The sequence below is a fragment of the Poecilia reticulata genome, chromosome 2 (assembly GCF_904066995.2).
Source record: "Poecilia reticulata chromosome 2, P_reticulata-male-v2, whole genome shotgun sequence".
Classification (NCBI taxonomy): domain Eukaryota; kingdom Metazoa; phylum Chordata; class Actinopteri; order Cyprinodontiformes; family Poeciliidae; genus Poecilia; species Poecilia reticulata.
In genome coordinates this window covers 2,708,917-2,732,037 of record NC_088831.1, presented here as the reverse complement: position 1 = coordinate 2,732,037, position 23,121 = coordinate 2,708,917, and the positions used below count along the sequence as shown (strand labels likewise).

The 23,121-nt window shown below is 38.4% G+C and overlaps 2 protein-coding genes across 6 annotated transcripts in view; both read left to right on the top strand.

Annotated features, from left to right (window-relative positions):
- The window catches only part of LOC145554615 (striated muscle-specific serine/threonine-protein kinase-like), a 27,502-nt gene extending 5,053 nt beyond the window's left edge, over nt 1-22,449 (top strand). Inside the window, exons 1-5 of one of the 3 annotated variants that reach the window (XM_081614794.1) lie at nt 12,807-13,492; nt 15,968-16,010; nt 16,857-16,886; nt 19,430-19,528; nt 21,283-22,449. In XM_081614794.1, coding sequence (XP_081470920.1) covers nt 13,460-13,492; nt 15,968-16,010; nt 16,857-16,886; nt 19,430-19,528; nt 21,283-21,629 — 552 coding nt within the window. In that variant the 5' untranslated portion in view covers nt 12,807-13,459 and the 3' untranslated portion in view covers nt 21,630-22,449. Of the gene's footprint in view, nt 1-4,078; nt 4,348-12,806; nt 13,493-15,967; nt 16,011-16,856; nt 16,887-19,429; nt 19,529-21,282 lie in introns of those variants that run through there. The other 2 variants (XM_081614799.1, XM_081614787.1) reach the window with 2 other exon arrangements.
- spega (striated muscle enriched protein kinase a) overlaps nt 22,388-23,121 on the top strand; it is a 35,239-nt gene continuing 34,505 nt past the window's right edge. For all 3 annotated transcript variants that reach the window (XM_081614784.1, XM_081614783.1, XM_081614781.1), the window contains exon 1: nt 22,388-23,121. In XM_081614784.1, the coding sequence (XP_081470910.1) occupies nt 22,475-23,121 (647 nt within the window). In that variant the 5' untranslated portion in view covers nt 22,388-22,474.

Below are 23,121 nucleotides of genomic sequence, written 5' to 3'. Positions count from 1 at the left end.
GCAATATTCAAACCTGCAATTTAGCAAGATATGTAAATCAGAGCTGGACCACCAGACATATTTTGTCTTTACAGAATTACACTATTAAAATATAAACAAGTGCACAATGCAACCTTTTAGTGAACTGTAATCTATAAAACAAAGAGCTGCCTGTTTGCTACACTTGCAGTGGAGATGAAGATGGTTCATTCAGGAAAGCAGAACTGCATCAAACTTTTAACGTAGAACTGCAGAAAAACAAAAAAAAAAAACAAAAGCAAAAATTGAATTGTTAATGGATGCCACCATGAGAAAGGCCTACTGAGTTTTGCTTAAAAAAGTTTTAAATCACACATTTTTGACTCATGAAGTTAACTCTTTTTTTGCCAAACAAACTTATTTGCACTTGTCAGAAATCTTTTCTTGCTATTCTAAGTTTTTGTTTGTGACTCAAAGTTTTGCTTGTGATTCTCACATGACGTCTTGAGCAGGGCCTAAAATCACAAAAGATTTCTGATGTGTGAAAATAAATGTTTGTTTGGTAAAAATGAGTTAATTAAAAAAAGCCTTTTAAACAAAACTTTTTTTTTAAAAGGAATCATTACAATTTCAAAGGTTTTGATTACAATTTTATTTTACTTAACTGAGTTTAGTTTTTCTTTTCCATTGAATAATTGGGAAACAAATTTAACTTCATACTCTGTGAACCAGACCCTAAACTTAAAGTCTGGATTGAGTTTTTTCCCCTTCATTAATGACACACGTTTATTACATACATTATATCTATCATGGTAAGTCAAGGTGAGTTATTTTTAATTCCAAATGAATATTCTTGTTGGACTATTATTTAAGCCTTCAAGATACATTACAAAGGATACAAAGGAAATTAGAAGATCAGACATATATTCATTATGAAGATGATCGGTTTTGGACGGGCGATGTACCCTTATTGCATAAGCAATACTAAAAAATGACTGATATCATTAAAGATACAGGGAAGAAGCTTTTTAGTTATCTAGCTTTGCTAGCAAAGTCGTTAGCTAGCAGCTAGCTAATAGCACATCAACAACAGCCTAATGTCTGTATGATAAAAATACTGAATCGATAGATAAGAACAGTTTTTCCTCACCTGGCTGTCTCCTCCCGCTCAGTAGTTCTTCAGAGAAAGGCAGATGCAGAGGCCTGTCAGTCTCTGTTGTATTTCAGTACCTCTCTGCTTAAACCGCGACTCCAAGCTGAAGCAGAAATGATACTTCAACGTTTTCCATCATCTGACAAGTAGCAAGTCTACTCCACTTCATTCACCAAAAACCTTTTTTTAATAATTCACCAAAAACTGTTCTGTAATCTGGAACGTTTGCTACGTTGAGCTCCGCAGTTAGCCGCTTTATCGCACTGCACGAGAGGCAACTGCGTCATGCGTCACGGGCAAAAGGTCAAAGGTAACAAGGTGACCGGCTTATTATGTTGTACAAAAAAGAAACAAAAAAGCAAAGAATTTTAGTACATGTTTTTATGTGTCAGAAAAGGGCTTAGGAAATAATACCAAAAAAAAAAATTGACCAAAAGGGCACTTTGGGGTAAGGAGCAAAAAGGGCAGGTGCTCAAGCACCCCCAGTGCCCCCCCTCTGCACGTGCCTGATCTTAGGTTACATTTGATCTTACGATTACTGTTGGAAAAAAATGGGCTGTGCGATTTGGGAAGTTTCTGTATTCTTGTTTAAAAATCATGGTTTGAAAAATGAGTTCAATCGTTCCTTAAAGACCTGCTGACTTAGTCTGAGGATGGATGAGAGCTCATCTGCAGTCTGAAAATGTCTGGGTGCTATTTTTCAGATATTTAGACTTTTTTCTATTGCTCTTAACCGTTCTCTTTCTATCCTGGTCTCTATTTTTCACCCTCAAGTCCTTTCTTCATTATTTAATTCCCTTCCTATTTCTTTGTGTCCTTCAAACCTCAAGCCGTTCATGTTCTTCCTTCTGTTCTTGTAACTTCCTTGAGTTCTTCTTACTGTCTTCACTTTCATCCTTGTGTCCTTCTTTCTTCCTTGATTCTCTCCTACTGCCTTCTCTTGTGTCCTTCCCTTTTCCACTTCTTCCTAGTGTCCTTTCTTTTGTTCGTGTTTCCTCCATCAATCCTTGAAGGTTTGAAGTGTCGTCTTTCCTTCTGTCCTTGTGTGCTTTCTTCCTATGCTTCCTTCCAATCTTGGTTGTGTCCATCTCTTTCATCCTGGAGTCCTTCCTTCTGTCTTTGAGTTCTTCTTTTTTTTCTCAAGTCCACCGTTTTTGTGTCTTTCCTTCTCCTTTAAAGTACACTTACTGTTTTTGCTTCTGTCCTTGTGTTGTTTCTTAATCAATTCATTTCAACTGTCTTCCCTTATCTCCTTTCTTCATTTTTTGAGTTCTTGTCTTTCCATCTCTGCTCCTTTCTTGAGTCCTTCCTGCTGTTTTCTCTTGTCTTCTGACAAATTCCAATGATTCTTTCTTCTTTTGGCACTCGGTCATTCCTTCCTTCTTTAATTCTGCCTATCTTCCCTTCACATATATGACATATATTGATAGTAGATTGTAATCATTTACCGTTTTAAAACTGGTACATATGATTAGGAACAGTGAAAATTTCAGGAAAAGTCTGGAATTTTTAAGAAGGAAAATCTGAAGTAATCCTTTGGGAAGCACAGTCAACGATTTACAATCTAAAGTAGACACAAACTTTGCTTTTGTGAATACGGGAGATACATATTTAAAGTAAAAATAAAAAATACTTATACAGTACATATTTTTAGAGAATTGCAAGTAAATATAATTGAAACAAATTGGAATTGACAAAAGAAAGCTGAGAAATGGGACTGGGTACATGTGATATTAGTTTATGCTGTCTTAACTACAGCAGTGTTAGACTACGCCTTTGCCTTTTCACTCACCGTTGGATTTGAACTCTTGAAGTCTTGAATCTATTTTCTGTCCATTTCAAAATAAAATGTGTGAATTCTTGAAGGGTGGCAGAGAGGGCTTGTTTCTGATTCGTACAAGTCGGTAGGTTTCTGTGTGTCAACTTTTTATTCTAGTAGCCATCTCTGACAACGGCCTGAGGAAAGTTCCCGCTCTCCTCACATTTAGCTGTAGATGTTTGAGGGGTTTATTGGCTGTGCAATCCACAGTATGTCAATGAGATCAAGAACTGTACGCTGACTGGGATCAGGACTTTAAGTTTTTCATTTTCAGCCAGTCATTTGTGGATTTACTGGTATCATCTGGTTCACGGTCATGTTGAATGGTCCAGTTTTGCTTCAGCTTTTACTTTCTCGTATGAAACGGAAGATTGATGTGTCACCACACATTCTACCGTGAATCCTCAAGATCACATAGTAATCTATTTTTGTTATTCTACTTGATTGGTTGCAGTCCAATCATTTGAGATGTGAAGAATGTGCCATTAAACCAGGACTCTTCCAGCTCTATGCTTCACAGTTGGCTTGAGGCTTATGAATATCTAAACTATATACTGAATTATCACTCATGTGTTTCTCAATGTATCAAGACACGTCTTCATTTTAAAACATCTTTTTTGTTGTTGTTTTTTATATTAAAAATCTAGAAAATGAACATGCTCCCCAATAAAACAATTTAACTGTATGAAAACCTTGTTGCCGTAGTAACTCTTTTACTAGAACAAATATGATTCCAATTATTTTTGGTTAATATAGAAATCTAAGAAAATAGAATATTTTATTTTAGGATTACTCATTTGCTCTGTAAGCAGTCACAGTTAGAAAACAAAATAAGAAAAAGTGGCCCAAACTTTACTATAATTGTATAGTTTTGATTAAATAGTAATTTTGATAATCAAACAGATGGTGTTCATTTACATTTAATTGATTTTTTCAGACAGAACTATTGTGAATACTAGTTTTAATTCAACCAGCTATCACAGATTTGTTCATGAACTGCTCTAAGGGATCTGTGGCATTCTTAATTTCTCTCAGCTTTAAGCTAAGGATGACAGCAAATGGTTGGTGGGTCTAATCTGTGTGTGGGTGGGGGTGTGCAGAGGAAGAGTTCAGCTGGAGGGGTTGTACTACGTGAGACCTGAAATAGACTGCTAACGCTGGCTGTGAGAGATGGGACTTCAGGTGAGGGCAAGAAAGGAAGTCATGGAGGACAGTTTAAAGGAAAAGCGGCCTTGAAGTAATTTTTAAAGGAAGTCACCAATGGACACAATGGTTATATTGGCAAGAAGGAGACAGAAGGTTCTGTCCTGTATGAGAAAAAGATGAGTCATGTTGCGGAAGGAGCTGCTAGAAGCACGGAAGTCTTTGAGGATCGCTAGTGAAGGCTTGAGTGGGCCAGGAAACAAAAAACAGAGAGGTGAGTGGAATAGCAGTCAGTTATTACCTCAGTGTTTTGGTTATTGGATACTATTTGAAAATCTGTTTACTTGTGAACTTTTGGAGCAATGGAAACAACTTGGAAATTCAGTCTTGATCTATTGTCCAAATTTTATTCAGGAAATATCATTTGTAGCTAGCAACAGCAGCACTTGAATGTGAGTATTTCCCTTCAATTACAGTTATATGACATTAAAAGTTTAAAGTTATTAGAATTTTCTTGTCAAAAAACATTTATTTTATGGAATCTCTCTTAGGATGCTAGAAATTATTACTGCTCTTTTTATTTACTACCAGCCTTGCTTACGCATACCTTCGATTCTGACACACTGGCATAGAAATGACCAATAGATGATTTCACATTCTGCACACATTAAAGTAAAGTGGATTAAAGGCTACAACATGCCTAATAAGATTCTCAGTTGAGGCGAGGCAGCTGAGGCAACATCTGAAGCAAACGGTGTGTTTGTGTTGTGTTCTGGCGGTATACAGCCGTCCACAGGAATCCTGGGGGATTGGATCAGGATTAGGTGGTAGCATCGGGTTGCACTGTTACTGTCAACAGCAGCCTCTGTCATTCTGAGGTTCAAAGCTAGCTTTCACTTTATGTTTAGCTGAAGAACAGCGTTGGGTTTTCAGTGGTTTGATAGATACACAAAAAGGGTCAGCTTGATTGAAGGTAACAAATATACTTTTGGATAATTTACCTTTTATTGAATATAAAAAGACTGCATCAATTAGTTACTTATTTACCCTTTTGTGAGTGCGAATGGGTGAATGTAAAGCGCCTTGAGTGGTCAAAAATGATTGGATAAAGCGCCATATAAGTTCAGTCCATTTACCATAAAAGAGTGGGAAGTTCTTAAAGAGACAGAAGCCCAATTTTAAGGCGTCAGACACAGTTGATGCAAAGTCAAATTTCTCTTACGTCATGTTTGATACATTCAGCATTTTCATAACTGAAGATAACGTAGTTACTTTATTTGATATATAAATAAAAAAATTAAATAAAATAAATAAAATACTTTATTTATTTGCGTACCCCTAAAAGATTTAGCGGGGGTACGCAGTACCTGCAAGAAAGGGGAGCGGCTGTCTGCTGTAAAAAAAAATAAAAAATCAGTAGGTTCACTGTGCAGCTGCGAGTGCTCCCACTAATTAGCCGTGACTGATTAGTTTTTCGAGAACAGTCTAAAACAGACTAAATCAGTTAATAAATAACTTATTTCCCATTTCATATTGTTTCTGAACTGTTCGTGCTTTGCTAGAGCAGGGCTGCAATACGTCGATCGCGGAAGGTTTTGAGTCGATCTCGGCATTAGGAGACAAACTGAACGTCGCCAGGACGCTGAGACCAGCACGTCCTCCTCTGGCTCGCTTAAAACGTTCGTAACTTTATTAAAGAACAACAACAAAAAAATCAACAAAACATGTTCATATTAATGACCCAACAGCAATAATCTCAGTGATTATCGTTTCAACAAGGTGTTGCGCAATTCTGTGCATTTCGATTCCATGCCTAAATAACTAGCAGAGCAGGAGTTTAAAATTAACTAGTCAACCACCGCTTTGTTCAGGGAGGCTTATTAATAATCGCAAAAATAAATATCAAGCCTGCAAACCTAATATTGTAACGGACTGAATGTTTTTAACCATCTCTGGTCGGCTTGTGGAGCGCAGGAGGTTTCCATGGCAACGGGTGTGCTAAAACGACAGAGACTGAGAGTAAAAATACGATTGGTTTAGAGTTGATCATCTGTTTGGGTTGTTTTACCTTTGTCTTGGCGCATCACAGCCGCTGTAGTTTCTGAACATTCAATAAACGACAAACGTGGACTAATTACCTTGTTCTTTGTGACTATACGTCAATCACAACAAACATCAAAAACGGTAAATATGTTTCATTAAGTATTTAATAAACAAATGGCTTCTACCGCGATAATTGTGTGAAATTAAATGAATTGTCTAATATACAAAAATAGTTTGGTGCTGTCGGGCCCAGAGTCTGAGGGTTTTCCTTTATCAAACTAAATTTTTTTGCCTCTTATTTATATTGATGTTGATGAGACTTTCTCCAAAATTATAACCTTTTTCAACCTTTATAGCTCCACTATTGAAAATTAGGCTCTAACATTCACAAATGACATTGAAATAAAATCCAGTCCAACATCTAGTTTGAGGTGATTCCTCTGGAACCTGTTGGAGGAAAAATATCCCAACTTGAGAAGATGTGCTTTTAACTTAACAGAGCTCTGTGGTTCCTCCCATCAGTATGAGAGTCAGGGTGAGGAGGCGCCATGTTAGGAAGAGAAGTGGAAGCTGCAGGATCTTCAGAACAAATGGGTCATGATGCTAGGCTACTGATTATCCCTCTGTCTGGACACAGGATCAATATAACCAGTTTAAAAGCTAAAATGAACGGTTATATGCCAGACATGGAAAGCTGGGCTGTACTCCATGTCATGATGTTCAGAATTTAGGTCTCATGGCATCTCAAAGTGTCAGCATTGCAGCCAGTGGGCTGAGGGAAATACAGCTTTATTTTGTAGTAATTCAAGAGCTACCCAGCTTACATTTTATATATATATATATATATATATATATATATATATATATATATATATATATATATATATATATATATATATATATATATATATATACAGAGAGAGAGAGAGAGAGAGAGTCCTATATATATATATATATATAGCAGTGGCTTAAACAGATCCCAGGAACAACATCAGCATCAGACATCTCAGTCCAGAAATGTGCAGTACAAGATACTGCGCAGAACCCTCAAGTTCCCAGACCTCTTGTAGAGGACCCGAGCTCACAGGATGAAACAGACCACCCACGGAGGGTGAGAAGGGAATTTTTATATATATATATATATAATTGTATCTTTTTGTCATAGTACCCCCAAGAATTTAAAACTACACTCTAAGAAATAATCTTGTAAATTTACAGTAACATACTGGCAGCTATAGACGCCCAGCACAGCCACTCTCCCCATTATGCCGTCTATAGCCGAAAACTTCAAGAAAACGACTCCGCAGCTAAATAATGTTAACTCAAACGGCCTTTCTGACAGTTTTAATGTTCGTTTAACCACCTGACACCCCGTGCTACACCTGCTTGGCTAGCTTTAGCTGCTAACAAAAATAATAAACCAAGGGTGCTTACATCCAGTCCTCGAGAGCTACCGTTCTGCAACTTTTCGATGAATCTTTACTCCTCCAACAGACCTGCTAACCAGCCTTTCATTTGATTCAGGTGTGTTAATTGGCACGGGGAAGCATCTGAAAGTTGCAGGATAGCAGCTCTCAAGGACTGGACTTGAGCACCCCTGTACTGAACAGTCATACAGGGGTATCCAAACAAATAAACTTAAGTTAAGCATAAGTTGATACTCTTGCGCAAACAGAAAGTTAATTATTTCATAAAAAAATTTATCAAAATCAAAAACATGATGGTCTTAACATGTAACTTACCTTGTTATTTTTTGTTTTTTAAAAATAAATCTTTATTGAGATACAGAATACATAACAGTATAAACGCAGCATACATTGTGGTATAATATCCGCCAGGGAGTTACAAACATTGAGACAATACATTACCATTACATTACATAAATACATTAAAGAAAGAACAAAAAGAGCATGTTTTAATAGATTTGGGGAACTTACCTTCTTATGATAAGATCCAGGCAAGACACTATACTGCTGTCTCCAGGGCAAACACGTGACGTCACAGATACGTTGCCATTGTGGTAGCAACTCTTTATCAAACACCATCGTTTTAGGGAAACTGACTTCTTTGAATTTGACTAAACAAGTGTTTAATTAACATTGTATTTTTAACATACAACACCAACACTGGTAATCTAACATTTTTGATTATGCTCTGTAGATTTCGATTCATTCCCTAAGAGTTGTTATGGAAAGTATTTTTTTCTTTCCATTTAATATTGTCTTTAAATGCTGGTTCTCTAAGATGCAAATACAAGTAAAATGTCTTGCCTAGGAAAAAACTGTATTGTACAATTATTTTGCGGTAGTTTACTGCCAGTCGTCAGTCTTGATTGTGACAAGAGAAGAAGACATCAAATTGACAATATCCTACCGTATTTTGGAATAACAGTATCCTACTGCTGGAATTCCACCGTAAATTTACTGCCATTTCTAAGAGTGTACTTTCACCCCTGCCTGTCACTAATTCAATGGCTTTCCGTGAAGTTTATGCCCTCCTTGTTGTTTTAAGCAAATGAAAGCGTAGCACGTTGGTAACCGCACCTGTCCGGACCGCTTCCAGGCACCGTTCGTCTCCCGGCCGGTTCTGCCTACAAACAGCAGGCTTAGGGCTCTGACGTCTAAGTGCTGCTCTCAGATTCAGGGAATAATAAATGACAAGCACCACAGAAATCTAATTATTTTTCTCTTAATGGCTGCCATTCCATGATATCATGTCAGAAACTGGTTAAAACTGGCTTGTTGTGGCTCAGAATCTGCCCTTTGCCGGCACACTAGTCTTTTATTGGCCGACGCCTGTGTTATGATGGGGTTATTGATTCGGGGGCGTTTAAACTGCTACTTGGGGGTGTATCCCATATCACGCATAAAGCATTGGCATTGATCGCTTGACTTTCTGCTAGAGTGAGTGGCTCTGGCTGGTGATGGATGGAGGAGGGTGGAGGTGAGCAGGAGGAGGTTGGTTAAAATAACATTTGGAGACTGCAGTTCGCTCCATCTGCAGGAGGATTTGGTGAATCCTTTAAATAAAAATCTGTTTCCAGGGAAAAGAAACAGACAGGATGGAGTTGCTGACTGGAGCTACCATGCAGGTCGGCAGAACGGCTCTTGATTCACAGTGAGAGTAAATCTCACATTGATTCTGTGTTTACAAGACTATAAACAGAAACAGAAATCACTTGATCACGGTGGAAAACAACTTTGTTCAGCAAAGTGAAGTCAGCGGTGAATGGTGGAGGTTCTGAGTCGATGAACTGAGGAATTTGTACGATCTGAATCGATAAACGGAGAGTACAGTGGGGTAATGACCATTTACATATGCTGCTCTTATTATAAAAGCCAACGTTTTAGAGAAAGTGTGTGTAATAAAAAAGGCCAAGTCGTCAGTTTTGTTCTTGCTGGGCAAGGGCATCATTAGGAAGGGGCTGCAGAAGTGTCAGATAAAGTAAGTGTGAAGGTCACAACATTTTTGAATTATATACAGTCATGTCAAAAAAATTACTTAGGACACCTCATTAAATATTCAGTTCTACATTAAATAAAGTTCATACACAGATGGGTTTCTATGGATCAGAATTTGTATACTTAAGTAATACAAATTCAGCTTGTTTTCCTCATTAAAACCCATTTCACCCCACCGGTCACAATAGTAATCAAGAATTTTTTTTTACCTTCAAGGCCTCTAAAATGCTTCCTGATTAAATGTTCAGTTAATGTTCAGCAAACATTGAAAGTTTAGATTGTTTGGATAATACTTATGCAGTATCACATGTTTAGAGTAAATCATCACATGAATAGAGCTGTTTAAAACTTGGTTGCACCTTGGCGAGTAGAAGATTGCCACAAACCTCCCAAAGAAGAGGCTAGCAATGTATGTTTAAATAAACATACAACAAAGAGTTTTGGTGCACATCATCTTTAAAGTGTCTAGTTATGATATACACCTTTGCATTTACAAAAATTAGCGTGGTGTGTGAGCAGGATGTGTAAACATGTTAACGGTCACAATAGTGACCGGTGGGAGAATACGTTTGACCTAGGTGAGCTTATTTAAATGCATACCATATTCTTCCAATTCCTAAGATTAATTTTGAATGTGATTCTTGATCTGTTGGACTTAGTGATGGCCAGACAAAGCATACAACAATGTAGTTGTGAGAAAAATGGAATGCTTACTGATTTTGATAGTGGTGGATTAGACATGGACTATAGGGGGAAGATGGGTCATTTTAAAATGCCTGATTTTGAATGCATATGATCAGTTCATGGGAAAAGAGGATAATCTGACCCTTCAACAATCATGTGGCACTCTGTTACCACCTGCAAAAGTTTATGATGAAGGGACAACTGTCTCTCTGATGTACCCTTTAAAACTAAAGAGGATCCTAATGAGGTTCCGACACAAGATGAGAAACTTCTGATCCACTAGAAAAACAGCAATATTTTCATAGTAGAAACAAAGATGAGAAAGAACTATACAGAGACTGATGTCAATAGATCAATGGGCACATGAGAGGTTATAGACCTAAATCCCTCAATGTACAGAGTCATGGTCAGGTTCAAGAAGTGGTGGTGGTCCATCCCAAAAGCACATTTGTAAACAAGGTGATGGTAGCCTAGAGGTTGGAGTTTATCTTGTACCTGGTGGGTTGCCTGCTGGAACCCCCACTTTGTCTGTGACAGTCATTGTGACCTTGATCAAGAGGATGATTCACCCACCTTGCCAGCTGGTGGTAGTCAGAGGAGCTGGTGGTGCCAGTGAATGACTACCTTACTTCTGTCAAACTGAGCCAGAGAAGCTGTAACTACAATATAGTAGCTAACTGCTATCAGTGTGTGAATGGGTGAATGACTAAATGTGGTGAAAAGCATTTTCAGGTCATTTGGACTTTGTAAAGAACTATACAAGTACAGGCCATTTACCTTTCAGATATTATTTTACAAATGTGTCATAGGAGGAACAACCGATTTGGTCATCATGGGTTGTGGCTTATTATCTTATGCAAAGGTTTGGTACAAGGCCAGTAAGTCATGGAAATAGATCTCAAATGGACACTTCTCTTCAAGTTATGACAAGATGTGACCAAGACACTTACTGGTCAGTCAATGCAAGAATTGTTTCCAGAGATGTTGCTTTTCCACCATCCATGCCTTGGTGAAATTCAAGGCTTTATTGCACATTGAGTGCTTCAAGAAAGTACATGGAAAGTAAGGAGGGGAAGAAATAACCCAAAATTGAGGAATACCAAAGTCACCAAATGGTGAGAAGGAGCCATGCAACTCTCCTTTAATTCAAGGCCTTGGGGTCTGGTATCCTGCAACTTTCAGGTGTGTTCCTGGTCCAACACACCTGAATTAAATGGATCACCTCCTCAGTATGCAGTCCAGTTCCCCAGAGTCCTGCTAGTCACCTGATTCAGGTGTGTTGAAGCAGAGACGGATGGAAAAGTTGCATGACACAGGCCCTCAAATCCTGGAGTTGGACACTCCTGGACTAAGTCTATTGAGTCTTACTGTATGACAGTGTGACAAATGTTCATAATTTTCAGAAATATAAATGAAAACCTCTACTGTAGATGTTATCTTTATAATCTATGTTACTGTGATGACACTACAACTGACTAAAGTTCAATATAATTATGCATAAACACTCAAGCACTCAAATGTACCTTGGTTTAGATTATACAGATAGTCAAATTTGTACTTTACAGAGTAAATGTTGCACTAAAGTAATGCTGTGGCAAGATATATTCCAATAAAGAAACAATGTTCACATATTATGATCATGTCTATTTGGAAAAAGCACTTTTAGCTCATCTTAGTATAAGAACACCATATTATCCCACCGGTCACAATTGTGACCGAACATAAAGCACACTTTTTAATATATTTTTTCACAATTTTTAAAATTATTTCCCCTTGATTAGTTCAAAGGGCTATCAATGACATCTGATTTTAATATTTTCATGTCTGGGAAAAATTTGGGATGAAATGGGTTAACATCAAGCTGTCAACAACAATTTGTTTTCCACCTGAGAAAAAGGTTTGCACACCCTTCCCTTCTAATACTTAGAATTGTCTCCCCCACCTCTGCAGACTTTGATTAGCATCCTGTAGCCTGCTTTCAGGATGAACACAAACCTCATGGATTTTTTTGCCACTTTGTTTGATATACAACACAAAGTGGTTCATAGTTGTGCCTCACTGTGAAACCGGACCATGTTTTTTATTTTGGTGTCTTACTGTGTGGCACATCTAGAGGTACTAAATACCAATCTTTAAGACCTCCTAAAGATTCTCAGTTGGATTTAGGACTTTGCCCGTTCAAACACTTCTATTACATTACTGCTATTGCTTTTTTTTCATTTTGTACAAATAAATCTATGAATAATACTCCTTTGGTATTATTCTGCCATCGCCTCGTCTCATTGTGGGGATTGTGAGTCCAGGATGATTCACATTACTAGTTTTCCTCCATATTGATGTTTTTGATAACAATCAACCAGGAATTTGGGATGGAATCTGCTTGTAATAATTGCTTGCTCTTGCAGCTGCCTCAGACCATGATCTTATCACTAGTTAAAACTAATCAGAGAGGAAACCGTAGATACTTATTTAATAACTTCTGCTTTTTGCTGGACAAAAAACCCAGAACAGAAGATTTTGGAGGGAATTGGTGAAGCGGTGTCTTTTCAATCTGTGATTGCTCATATGTAGAAGGGATCTGTTTATTCCTATTGATTCTCTGGTAATTCCCTTTTCCCATTTCTGCTCTTTATACCTATCATTCCGTCCTGCCACCTCACAAAAACACATCCCCATGCTCCGTTGATTCCCAGTGTTCTGTGTCTCTCCTCTCTTCCTCCTCACATTTTCCCTCTTTCGTCAATGCAATCAAGAGAAGACCCACGCACACACTAGGCTCTGATTTCCACCTCCCTCCACGCCTCCGCTTTCCCCCACTCCGTCTTGTTTTAAGTGCGCTCTCGAACAAGGCAGAGCAGGCAGAAAGTGGGGGTCGATGGAGAAAGCAGCCCCCTACGTCACAGAGAGACGCTCCTCACAGATAAACACTCGGACACAAAGACACCAGCATCTCTGCTCTCACCGCCGTTCTCCCTGCCTCGCCTCCAGATCGGAGCAGAAACACACCCACGCACAAACACACAGCCGCATCTTCCTTTATTTCATAACCCCCTCCTCAAATCTTGATCTATGTCGTTGCCGACCTTGATACCACACCCTACAGCTTCTTATTTTCTTATCATTTCTGAGGGAAGGTTGTTTTTGTGAACTGGAGCCACAGGTAATCGGATTTTGCTTGAAACGAGGCGCCACTTGAAGATGAAGAAGATCTGGTCCAAGAAAAGATTTCAGGTGAGTTTGCTTCAATGTTTTTGGAGCAATATCAATCAATCAATGTTATGTTTATAGATATTTTTTGCATATTTCTTAAAAGACATGCCACACCCTTTTTCCTTATACTGTATGTGTGCTTTTAATCGAAAACAGATTAAAGTAAATATGAAATGAAATACTGATTTTCGGGAAAGTTCTGAGAGTAAATGTAGACAGTTCTGAAGAGAAAAGGAAAAGCACAGGCGTTGAAACAGTGGATAAATATTTTGATCAGAAAAATCTCAGTTTAGGAACTGAAATTCAAGGTGAAGGTAGTTAACCCCCCTGCGCCGTCCCCTTCAAAAGGACAGTCTGTCTCCATGGTCTTAATTCCAAATTTCCTGCTTATATTTTCCAATATGAAAATATAAGAAGTTCTCAGAGATTTATGTTACAATAATAACTAATTAATTTGCTCAGGTTTCACAAATTTGGGGCAGATGAAAAAGTGTGTCAGTAGGCTTTGCTCTGTGGAGACATGGGAACCAGGCCAGCGATGCACAAGGATGAAGTGAGCAAAGCGGTGGATCAGGATGCTGCTGAAGCTCACTTTGCTTCTTTATGAAGACTAAATCTGCTTTCTTGTTCTTACACCACTTAACAGAATCTGGATTGATCCCCTACAATCTAAATCCAAATGTTACGAAATCCGAGGCTGGGTTTTGCTGATATGATCCCTTTGGGAACATAACAAAAAGCAACTGTGACAAAGTCAGGAGCTTATAAGAGGATGTGTCAAACAGCAGTTAATCAAATTACTTGAAATGACTCAAAAAGCAGCAACCATTGGGATTGGAGTGGGGGGGAGATAAGTGCGAAGTGAGTCATTTCACTTCTGCTACTTTTGCTTTCTGTCCGCTGAAAAGCAGTGAGTCATTCCGAAGAGCTCTGTGGAGCTGATTGACGGCCTGGCCAGAGAGGAATCTTTTTAGCTGCTTTATCAGCATGGCTGCTCTTTAAAAAAAAAACAGATACAGCCTGGAGGACAGGGTACGCGTCTGCTTTATAGGGGCTCATTTGATCTTTTTACAGTCACATGTCAAATATTGTCATGGCAAATGGTTAGAATTTGAAGCTGCTAATACCAAAGAGCTTGGACAAAGTATACAAAAAATTGCAAAAGAATTGTACCAGTAAGACCACATACATGAAAATAAGTACATGGTGGTGTACCATCCTTTTCTGTTGTTGCAGCTCCTAAGGTTTAAATTAAGTCAAATAAATGGTATAAAATAAAAAGCACTGTGTTGAAAGAAATTGCGATTACTAGTGATAATCGCAATTATTGCAATTATCGCAATTATCGCAAAAAAAACTTGGAAACAGTTTTTTTTTCCAACTTGGTGTATAACCAGCAATATTTTGAGTAAGCTCAGAATCCAAGTATTTAATTATCCCAAATATTCTTTCACACATCTCTATCTGTGCTTTTGAGAATCTGTAATCAGTGTTGGGTAACCTAGTCCAGGTGTGCCGTGTTTGTTTATTGAAGCTTATTAAAGCTAGCTAATTCTGATGATCCTGGCACCAAAAAACACATTGAAAATGCTCCCCTCTTCTGTTCACCTAAAAATACTATAAAGCTTTCACAAATTTCTAAAGGTGTTCAGAGTAGAATTCTGAAATTGTGAACACATGATGATCAAATGCAGTCCAGAAACTTTAAAGACCGTTATGTCCTTTAAATAAATGCTTAGAAAAGCTACAAAGCAGATGTCAATTTCAGTGTCATTTGTGGCTAACAGCTAGCCACTTGCGTTACTTTAACTCTGCTTTACAATTTATTTGTCGCTTGTCACAGTTTTGTTGTTCTATCAAATATAAAAAACTATGCTACCACACAAAACAATTTAAAAGTGGCGGATTCTGTAACAAACTGTTGCCAGCTAATCAGACTAGACTTCTCTTCTTTTCTTCTTTATTCTATCAACACAACAGAACAACAAGAACTACTTCTTTTGTTTCTTTAAAGTAAGAGTTACAAACAAAGATAAAACACGGTGTTAATGTTAAATTACTAATTTTCATATTTAGGACTTATTGTGCTAGCTTACTTGTAAGCTATAATGCTAGCTTATTCTTATAAGCTATAGTGCTTTCTTACTGAATAGTAAGAAAGCACTATACCTTTCTTACAAGAGCAAGCTATACTGCTTACTCTTGTAAGCACTAAGCGAGCACTATAACTTAAAAGATTGTAAGTTATAGTGCTCGCTTACTCTTGTAAACTATAGTGCTAGCTTACCTGTAAGTGCAAACATCTCATAGCTGAAAGTGAGGAGTGGGGGAAATTTTCCTCAGACAGATGTCAAAAATGGCATATAGCTATATAAAAATAGAAATAACTGAATATTTCATTGTTTCTTCTTTTTTTCCCCACTACTGTAAATGGGAACATATTTTGTTCTAAGTAATTTGCTGAATAATACATTGTGGTTATGTGTGTTGTTTCAGAGAACTGGGCATTCCACTCGGACATTTGGCAGATTCACCCATGGTGTGTTGTCAGTATGAGCTTATTCTCAGCACCTACAGTTTCTTTTTTTCTTATTTATTTTTCTTTTGTTCTGTTGGAAAACTGCTGTAGCCTTTTGTTCTTCTCGGTTTATCCTTCATCAGCATGTGTTTCCACTGATATTTACTCCAGCAATTATTATTTGGTATATTAAACTTGTTATTGCCTAAGTTTATTTGTATGTTTTGCTATTTAACTGCACACAAGTGGGTTTTGTTATTGTACATCCACCCCCACAAAGTGGTATTTTTGTATCGCACTGCTGCCTCTTTGCAAAAGCACAATCCTCAAGTGGAAAACATCTATCCCTTCTGATTTGTGCCATAATATTTGGCAATGTTTGTGCAACTGATGACTCAAACCAAAAGCAGATATTTTAACTCCAAATCTCATTTAGAATCCAATCCAAGCTTTACACTTTCCTTGTATATTAAATGTCGGCATAGTTTCCCCACTCTCTCTGCAATGTGTTTAACTTCATAATTTTCAGATGGGTGGATCTACATACCCAGCGCCACAAAAGGCACACTCTCTAATGGTGATTGTTCTTTTCTTGAAGTCATGCAAGAAAAGATTTTGACTTGATGCGATTTTGACTTGATGCGAGGCGCAATGAGGTGCAACCCATTTTGTGGTTGTTGTCCTCCTCCTCTCCCGCAGACTCTCTAACCAGTAAACATATCTGTCAGCCACCCAGCAGTTTGGCTGGTGATTTTTAGACTCTAATGGGTACGAAGAGGATTGGTCGTGTGGGTGAGAGAGATGCTGGTTTCCATAGTAACGGTGCTCTCCCATCTGCCCTCTCTTGCTGCCACTATGGAAGCGAAGTTTTCCGCTCCTGCCGAAAGCAAAGCTATGGTAAACCTTACTGCCTCTATATGTCTGCTGCTGCACCCCGCTCCTCATCCATCCATCCATCCATCCATCCATCCATCCATCCATCCATCCATCCATCCATCCATCCATCCATCCATCCATCCATCCATCCATCCATCCATCCATCCATCCATCCAGTTCTATAGACCTTCTCTCTTTCTGCCTTTTCTGAATTCATACATTTTTATTTTTTTACTGTAGGCACGGGCTGGTTTGAGCAAAAACAGTATAATTGTGCAGGCTTATGGTCTTAAAACAAGCATTTTGAAAGTTGTTCTAATTCCTCTTTTTATTTTTTGGGGGAGAAATTAAAACAGTACCGGAATGTAGCTGAAATATTGCCAGTAACAGTTGTAATCAGCGTTGCCCTATTACCTCTCTGGAATGGTAACTGTTTATTTTACTGACAGACTAACTAACCTGTAACTTGTGGACAATGTTTTTTCTTACCATAGTTTCCTGCTATTATGCTATGTCTTCTTTATATCATGGACTTAAAGAGCTTTATTATCACTGCTCACAAAGTATGAGCATATATTGTTGCCCTGAATATTTATCGATTTTCTGCCATTCTGTTTTATGGAAAATCCCATTGGATGCCAGAGAAATACATTTTTGCTTATTGATTTGCTCCTTTTTTACTTCAATAGAAATCAGCTGTCTTCAGTCAGTTGTCTTCAATAAGCTGTTTACTGCATTGACAGATGTGCTAATTATCGCAACTTGCAATACCGTATTTGCAGCATTTTATGCTATCAAAAAAATTTTGAACTCATGAAACTTTAGCCCACATTCCTGCAACATACCATAAACAAATAGTTGAAATCTGCACATTGATTTTTGCCAACCTTGCTTTACTACTATGCTTCCCCAATGTTATGAGACTAAAGCAATTAATTAACTTTGCAACTCTGCTGCAAAGACATTAGCACATATTGTTGAAATATTAAATGGCCATTTTCTATTTGCTTTTTTCTTTTTGCAAAATAACATTAGGAGTCTAAGAAGCTGATTGGCTAGTCAAGCTTGTCAGATCCTGGGCTGTTTTGGTGTTTTGATTATTTGGTTCTAGTTTTATTATTATACTGTGTTATTTCGTCTCTGTCTTTGATTAGATCAATTTGGTTTCTGTTTAACCTTAGTTCAGTTTTTCTTAATGATTCTGGTTTACTATGTTAATTTCTTGTGTCTAGTTATTCCTCGTTACTCATGTGCTCTCTCTCGCCCCCTGTTCCACTTTCTCTCTCTTTCCCCTCACACCTGCAAACCGTTAGCTAGTATTTAAGCCTTTCTCCTGCCCACACTCCTGGCCTGACTGGTTCCTGTTCTATCACGTTTACTTCCCTGTCAGTACTCTGCTTGCCTTTTGTTCCTGTTTTTGTTCTGCTGTGGCTCCCTACATTCCCTGTGATTTTTTTGTAAGTTTTCAGTTTTATCATTAAAGAAAACTCAACATGAGCCATGCTGTCATCCCCTCTGCAATATCGTTCATCCACAAACTCGCACCTTGGTTCTACTCTAGTATGTAGTGTAATATTTTATCAATAGTTTTGTACTACTTTTGTAAAATTTTGTATAAAAGAAAATAAAACACAACAATGGGAGTAGAGAAAATTGATTTTATTATGTTTATTTGTCGTTACTGTTTCACTAATGAATCTGCAGTCAGATATTTCCTGTATCAACAGAATTGAACAACTTTGTGCTGCTAAGGTATTAGCACATTTTATTGAGAAACTGAATATCTTTTGCTATAGTTAACTGTATTTAGCTGAACATTTACAGCTATTTGCTATTTAACTGTATTTAGTTGAATAACTCTATTTATTTATTTAGTTTTTTTTTTCTTTTTTTGTGAAGTGAAATTCTAAATAGATGTTTTTAGGTAGTCAATTAAGGTAGGCTCCACTCCAGCAGTTATCCTGCATTTAACTTTTTCAATTGTATTATTAGTGTTGCTAAAATGTTGCCACATAGTTAAATACAAAATATTTGTTCAGACTATGTTTACCATCCTGTTGGCTTTTAAGCATTACAAGCCTGACAAGTGATGAGCTCCTTTGATGTAGCCCTTCATTAAACAGTTTATTTAAAATTTGATGATAGAACTTTTATTCTACCATCAATTTAAAGATCACAAAGATTTCATGCCCTGAGCTTTACTTCTCAACTTTATATTTTTTTCTTTACATTTAATAAAATTCCATTCTGTTTCACATTTATATATATCATTATATATATATATATATATATATATATATATATATATATATATATATATATATATATATATATATATAATGTGAAGGCAAAACAAGTGTATCTCAAAAGTGTAATCTCTGCATCTCTTCACTTCATGTTTACATCTATTTATGGACTTGTTACACAGTTTGGTTTGAATCCATTTCATGCACATTGGGTACTCTTTCGAAGGAGCCATAAAAAATCAAGTGCTGCAATTTTTACTTTTTATTTTTAATTTATTACCTGTGTGTAATTTTCTTGTTCTCGTCACACGATTTCAGACTCTGAGACGACAGAAGATGAGACCACTGAACCTCAGATGGAAACCAAGGAAGGGCCTGGGAGGCACCAAGACAAAGTCGGACGGAAAGGACCATCAGGTATTTAGTTGCTTTTAGCTCACTCTGATACTTTTGTTTATTTCCAAAACTTTTTAAATTAGACATCCAATGTTTCAGCTTCCTTTTGGCGCTGCACGCATGAATATTTATGGCTTCGAGCCGCCACTCTTCGCAAAACGTTGTTCCAGACTGCAGTCTTTGCAAATTTAACGTATCTGGGAAAAAATTTTTATAGTCACATTCCTGAGGATTTATTGCCCTGCCAGAAGAGCAGCCAAAAGCACACTTGCAAAATCATGCTTGAGTGTGGATTGATAGATTTAATGGAGGTTGTCACTGACGTCTGTCGGGTGAAATTCGATAGGTACTAATCCCTCGTGATGTGATGTGATGCGACAGTGTGGCACACTGCCCCAGTTTCCAATGGGAAGAAGCACTGCGTATGCATGTGTTCCTACTGTAAAGAAAGTATGGTGATAACGCAAAATGCAATTAGATAACAGATATTTGAAACCAACACTGTGCTGGTGTTCTTAAATTTATATAAATCACCACAAAATCTCTTGCAAAGATGAAAACACACTGAGGAAGATTATTCAGGAATTTATGAAAACTCAACAAACACCCACAATCCATTTCCATCCAGGAAATTGGATGTCTGAAGAGATTAGAGGTATTGATAGACTTAAATATATTTCTTCTCTTTAAGTTTTTTTTGTTAGAGACAAGCAACAAGAAAGTTAAAAAAGATCAAATCTAGTGGAGGATATTTTTTCCCCTCCTGTGTGGTATTTTCGTTCTATCAAAAAATTCCTTGCGACACAATCTTATAAGCACAAAAACAAGATGTGTGGTTCATCTGACAGGAGAACTAAAGCCGAAGCAGATTTAAGAATTTTTTTCATGCAGAAAAACCAAACAGAGGGTTGGAGATATGGAGAAAAAAATGATATTTCATTCACTCCTTGTCCTAGCGGTCAAAAGCTCCATCCACCCATATGTGTGTTTAGAACTATGTAAGAACTTATTGAACAATGCAACATCTTAAACTTTTTTTGTAACAATCTTGATAAATGAAAACAATATTTTGAAGTTTTCAACTTCTGGTTGTGTGTGAAGCTGATGTATTTCGCTCTCTGTTGGTCAGGCTGAGTCAGAATCAGTTCAGTTTGATATTTTTGCTGCTATTGCACTTCTGTCTCCATTGCTCATTACTAAGCTGCCAATCCTCTCTTGATTTGTGACAGGGAGGCCATCTTTACATAAGGCCTTCCAGTTTCATTTGATTTTTTTTAATAAATCGATTGAATGTTTATATCTGCAGACTTTTTTCTTACGCTCCTTACTCTACACTAATTAGTGTGTTAGTTTTGCAGTGCAGCAGCACAACTCAGTTCATTAAAATAATTGTTGTTTTGGACATTACAAAACATGTCATTCTTGAAAACTGTCAGCCTCAAAAATAACACTAAGAGAGACTTTCAACTCTGACTCTGAATAGCTATAAAATACAAAACAGCTAAATATGAAATTTAGTCAGAGCAACCACTATGGTTTTATTATTTCTGATGATTGTTTTCATCTCTTGTATGAATTCTTCAATTTATAACTAGGTCCAACACGGAATTAATGGATTTAACTGTCTTAATGATTCCATTGGCCTGATTTTATATTTGATTTTATATTTGATTTCATATTTCTCTATTTTGAATCTGTTTGTTGGGAACAACAATATAGATCTGAATTAAACCCAGACCTCAGTTTTCATCCAGTTTCTCGCTCTCTGACTGCAGGTGAAGGAGGACGGATGATGGACTATAACCCAGATGCTTCAGATCGCAGGGCCACGCTCCCCGGCACCTACGACCCCGTGGTGGAGCGGGAGCTCCGGGCTTTGGGTTCTCGCCCGCCGGGGCCGCATTTGGACCCCACAAACTCAGCAAGGCAAGCCTTCGGCGGGGGCCCCGCCGAGGGGGTGGCCCCCGTCCGTCACCTGGGCGTGGAACCTCTAATTCGGGCGTCTCATGCTAACCTGGCACGGCCCGTGCAGGGGTCAGAGGAAAGTGTCTCTGTCGGAAGCGACTACTATGGGAGCATGTTCAGCCTCTACAGAGGGAGAACATTTTCCATGCCCTTATAGCACATGGCTCTCTGTTTCCAAGATTCCACTAAGGGACTGGCCTCAAATCCTAAATTGACACTTTGCACAGTATTCTATCCACCATCGATCCATTTATTCCTTTCATTTCATTCTCTTGCCTTCATTTCATTCTGATCACACTTTCCTTTGACTTGTCTGATTTGTGGTTTGATTTAATCTCATTTGAAGCTTATATCTCTGCTCATGCTGTACATAGTAATTCAAGCCTTTAGGGAGGAAATGTTGTACAACATTTGTGCTACTTGACTCATTTCTAACAGGTTAGGGCTTTTTAAAAACTGTGATTTTGCATGTTTTCTAGAGCAGCAGCTCATATTTGGATTTTTTCTGGGTTTGCAGTGACATGCATGGTTTGCTGATATTAGCATGAATGTTTTCATGAGTCAACGACTCAGGCTCTTTCTTGGCATGATTTCAGTCGTTTTTCTCACTTTTTGGATGAGTTTATGCTTAAAAACTGTTTTTCTTTCTGGATTATTGTAAACACTTAGGAAGTCTGGTCTATCGTTTACTTCTTTTTAAAATCTCACATTGCCATGTTTTGACCGTGACATAATACACATGGGACTTGAAATACTCAAACAGACATTTATCAGCATCGTCTCTGCTCCAACAAATCCTTAACAACTGCTTGATCTCTAACTCCACAACTTCGTCTCCCCCCAAATCCTCACTCCTGTAGGAACAAAACTCCTGAGAAATCCTGGGGGTTCTCCTCTCATGTCCTCTCATCCTCTACCCAGCCAGCGTTAATCAAAAACCTTGACCAAGACAAAACTGAAGACTCCGAAGCATCTAAGACCTCTGGCACCGGCAAAGTTATCATGACTCCGAAGCTGGCTCGTGCCGGACCCAAGATCTTTGACAAGGTGCGGGCCTTTGAGGAGCGAAGAAGGAGTGTGGATCTGCCAGGAGGGGCGGCGTCCGTGGACTCGGATGACAGCGGAAAGAAGACAGGAGGCCCCAGCAAGGAGGAGGGGAAAGTCCTGCAGGGAGTAGCCCAAAAGAGAGCAGCATTCCAGCAGCGGGCCTCCTCACTGGAGGACAAGACCACCTACTCCCAGAGGGTTCAGAGCTACCAGAACAAGTTTGCCGAGGAGCTCCAGAGGATCAAGAAACTTGTGGGGAAATCGAGCCTGAAGAAGGCATACTCCACTGAGCAGCTGTCACAGAAGGAAAGGATCCACTCGGGGAAAATAGAGCCCATTCCTCAGCATGTGGTGTGGAAGCTGGAGGCCAGGGAGCGGGCTGTGGAGGGGGAACGGGATGGGGCACCCCGGGTTCCTGCACTGTTCCCCGGCGGACCTCTAGGCCATCAGAGGGAGAATCCTCGTTGGGACAATGTGGCACAGATGGCTGGAGGCTCATCCCGAGAAACCTTTGGGAAAAGCTTGGTTGTCATGGAAACGGAAGCAGTTCACCAGTTGCCAGGACAACCACTGGCAACAGCAGCCAGGAAAAGTCTAAACAG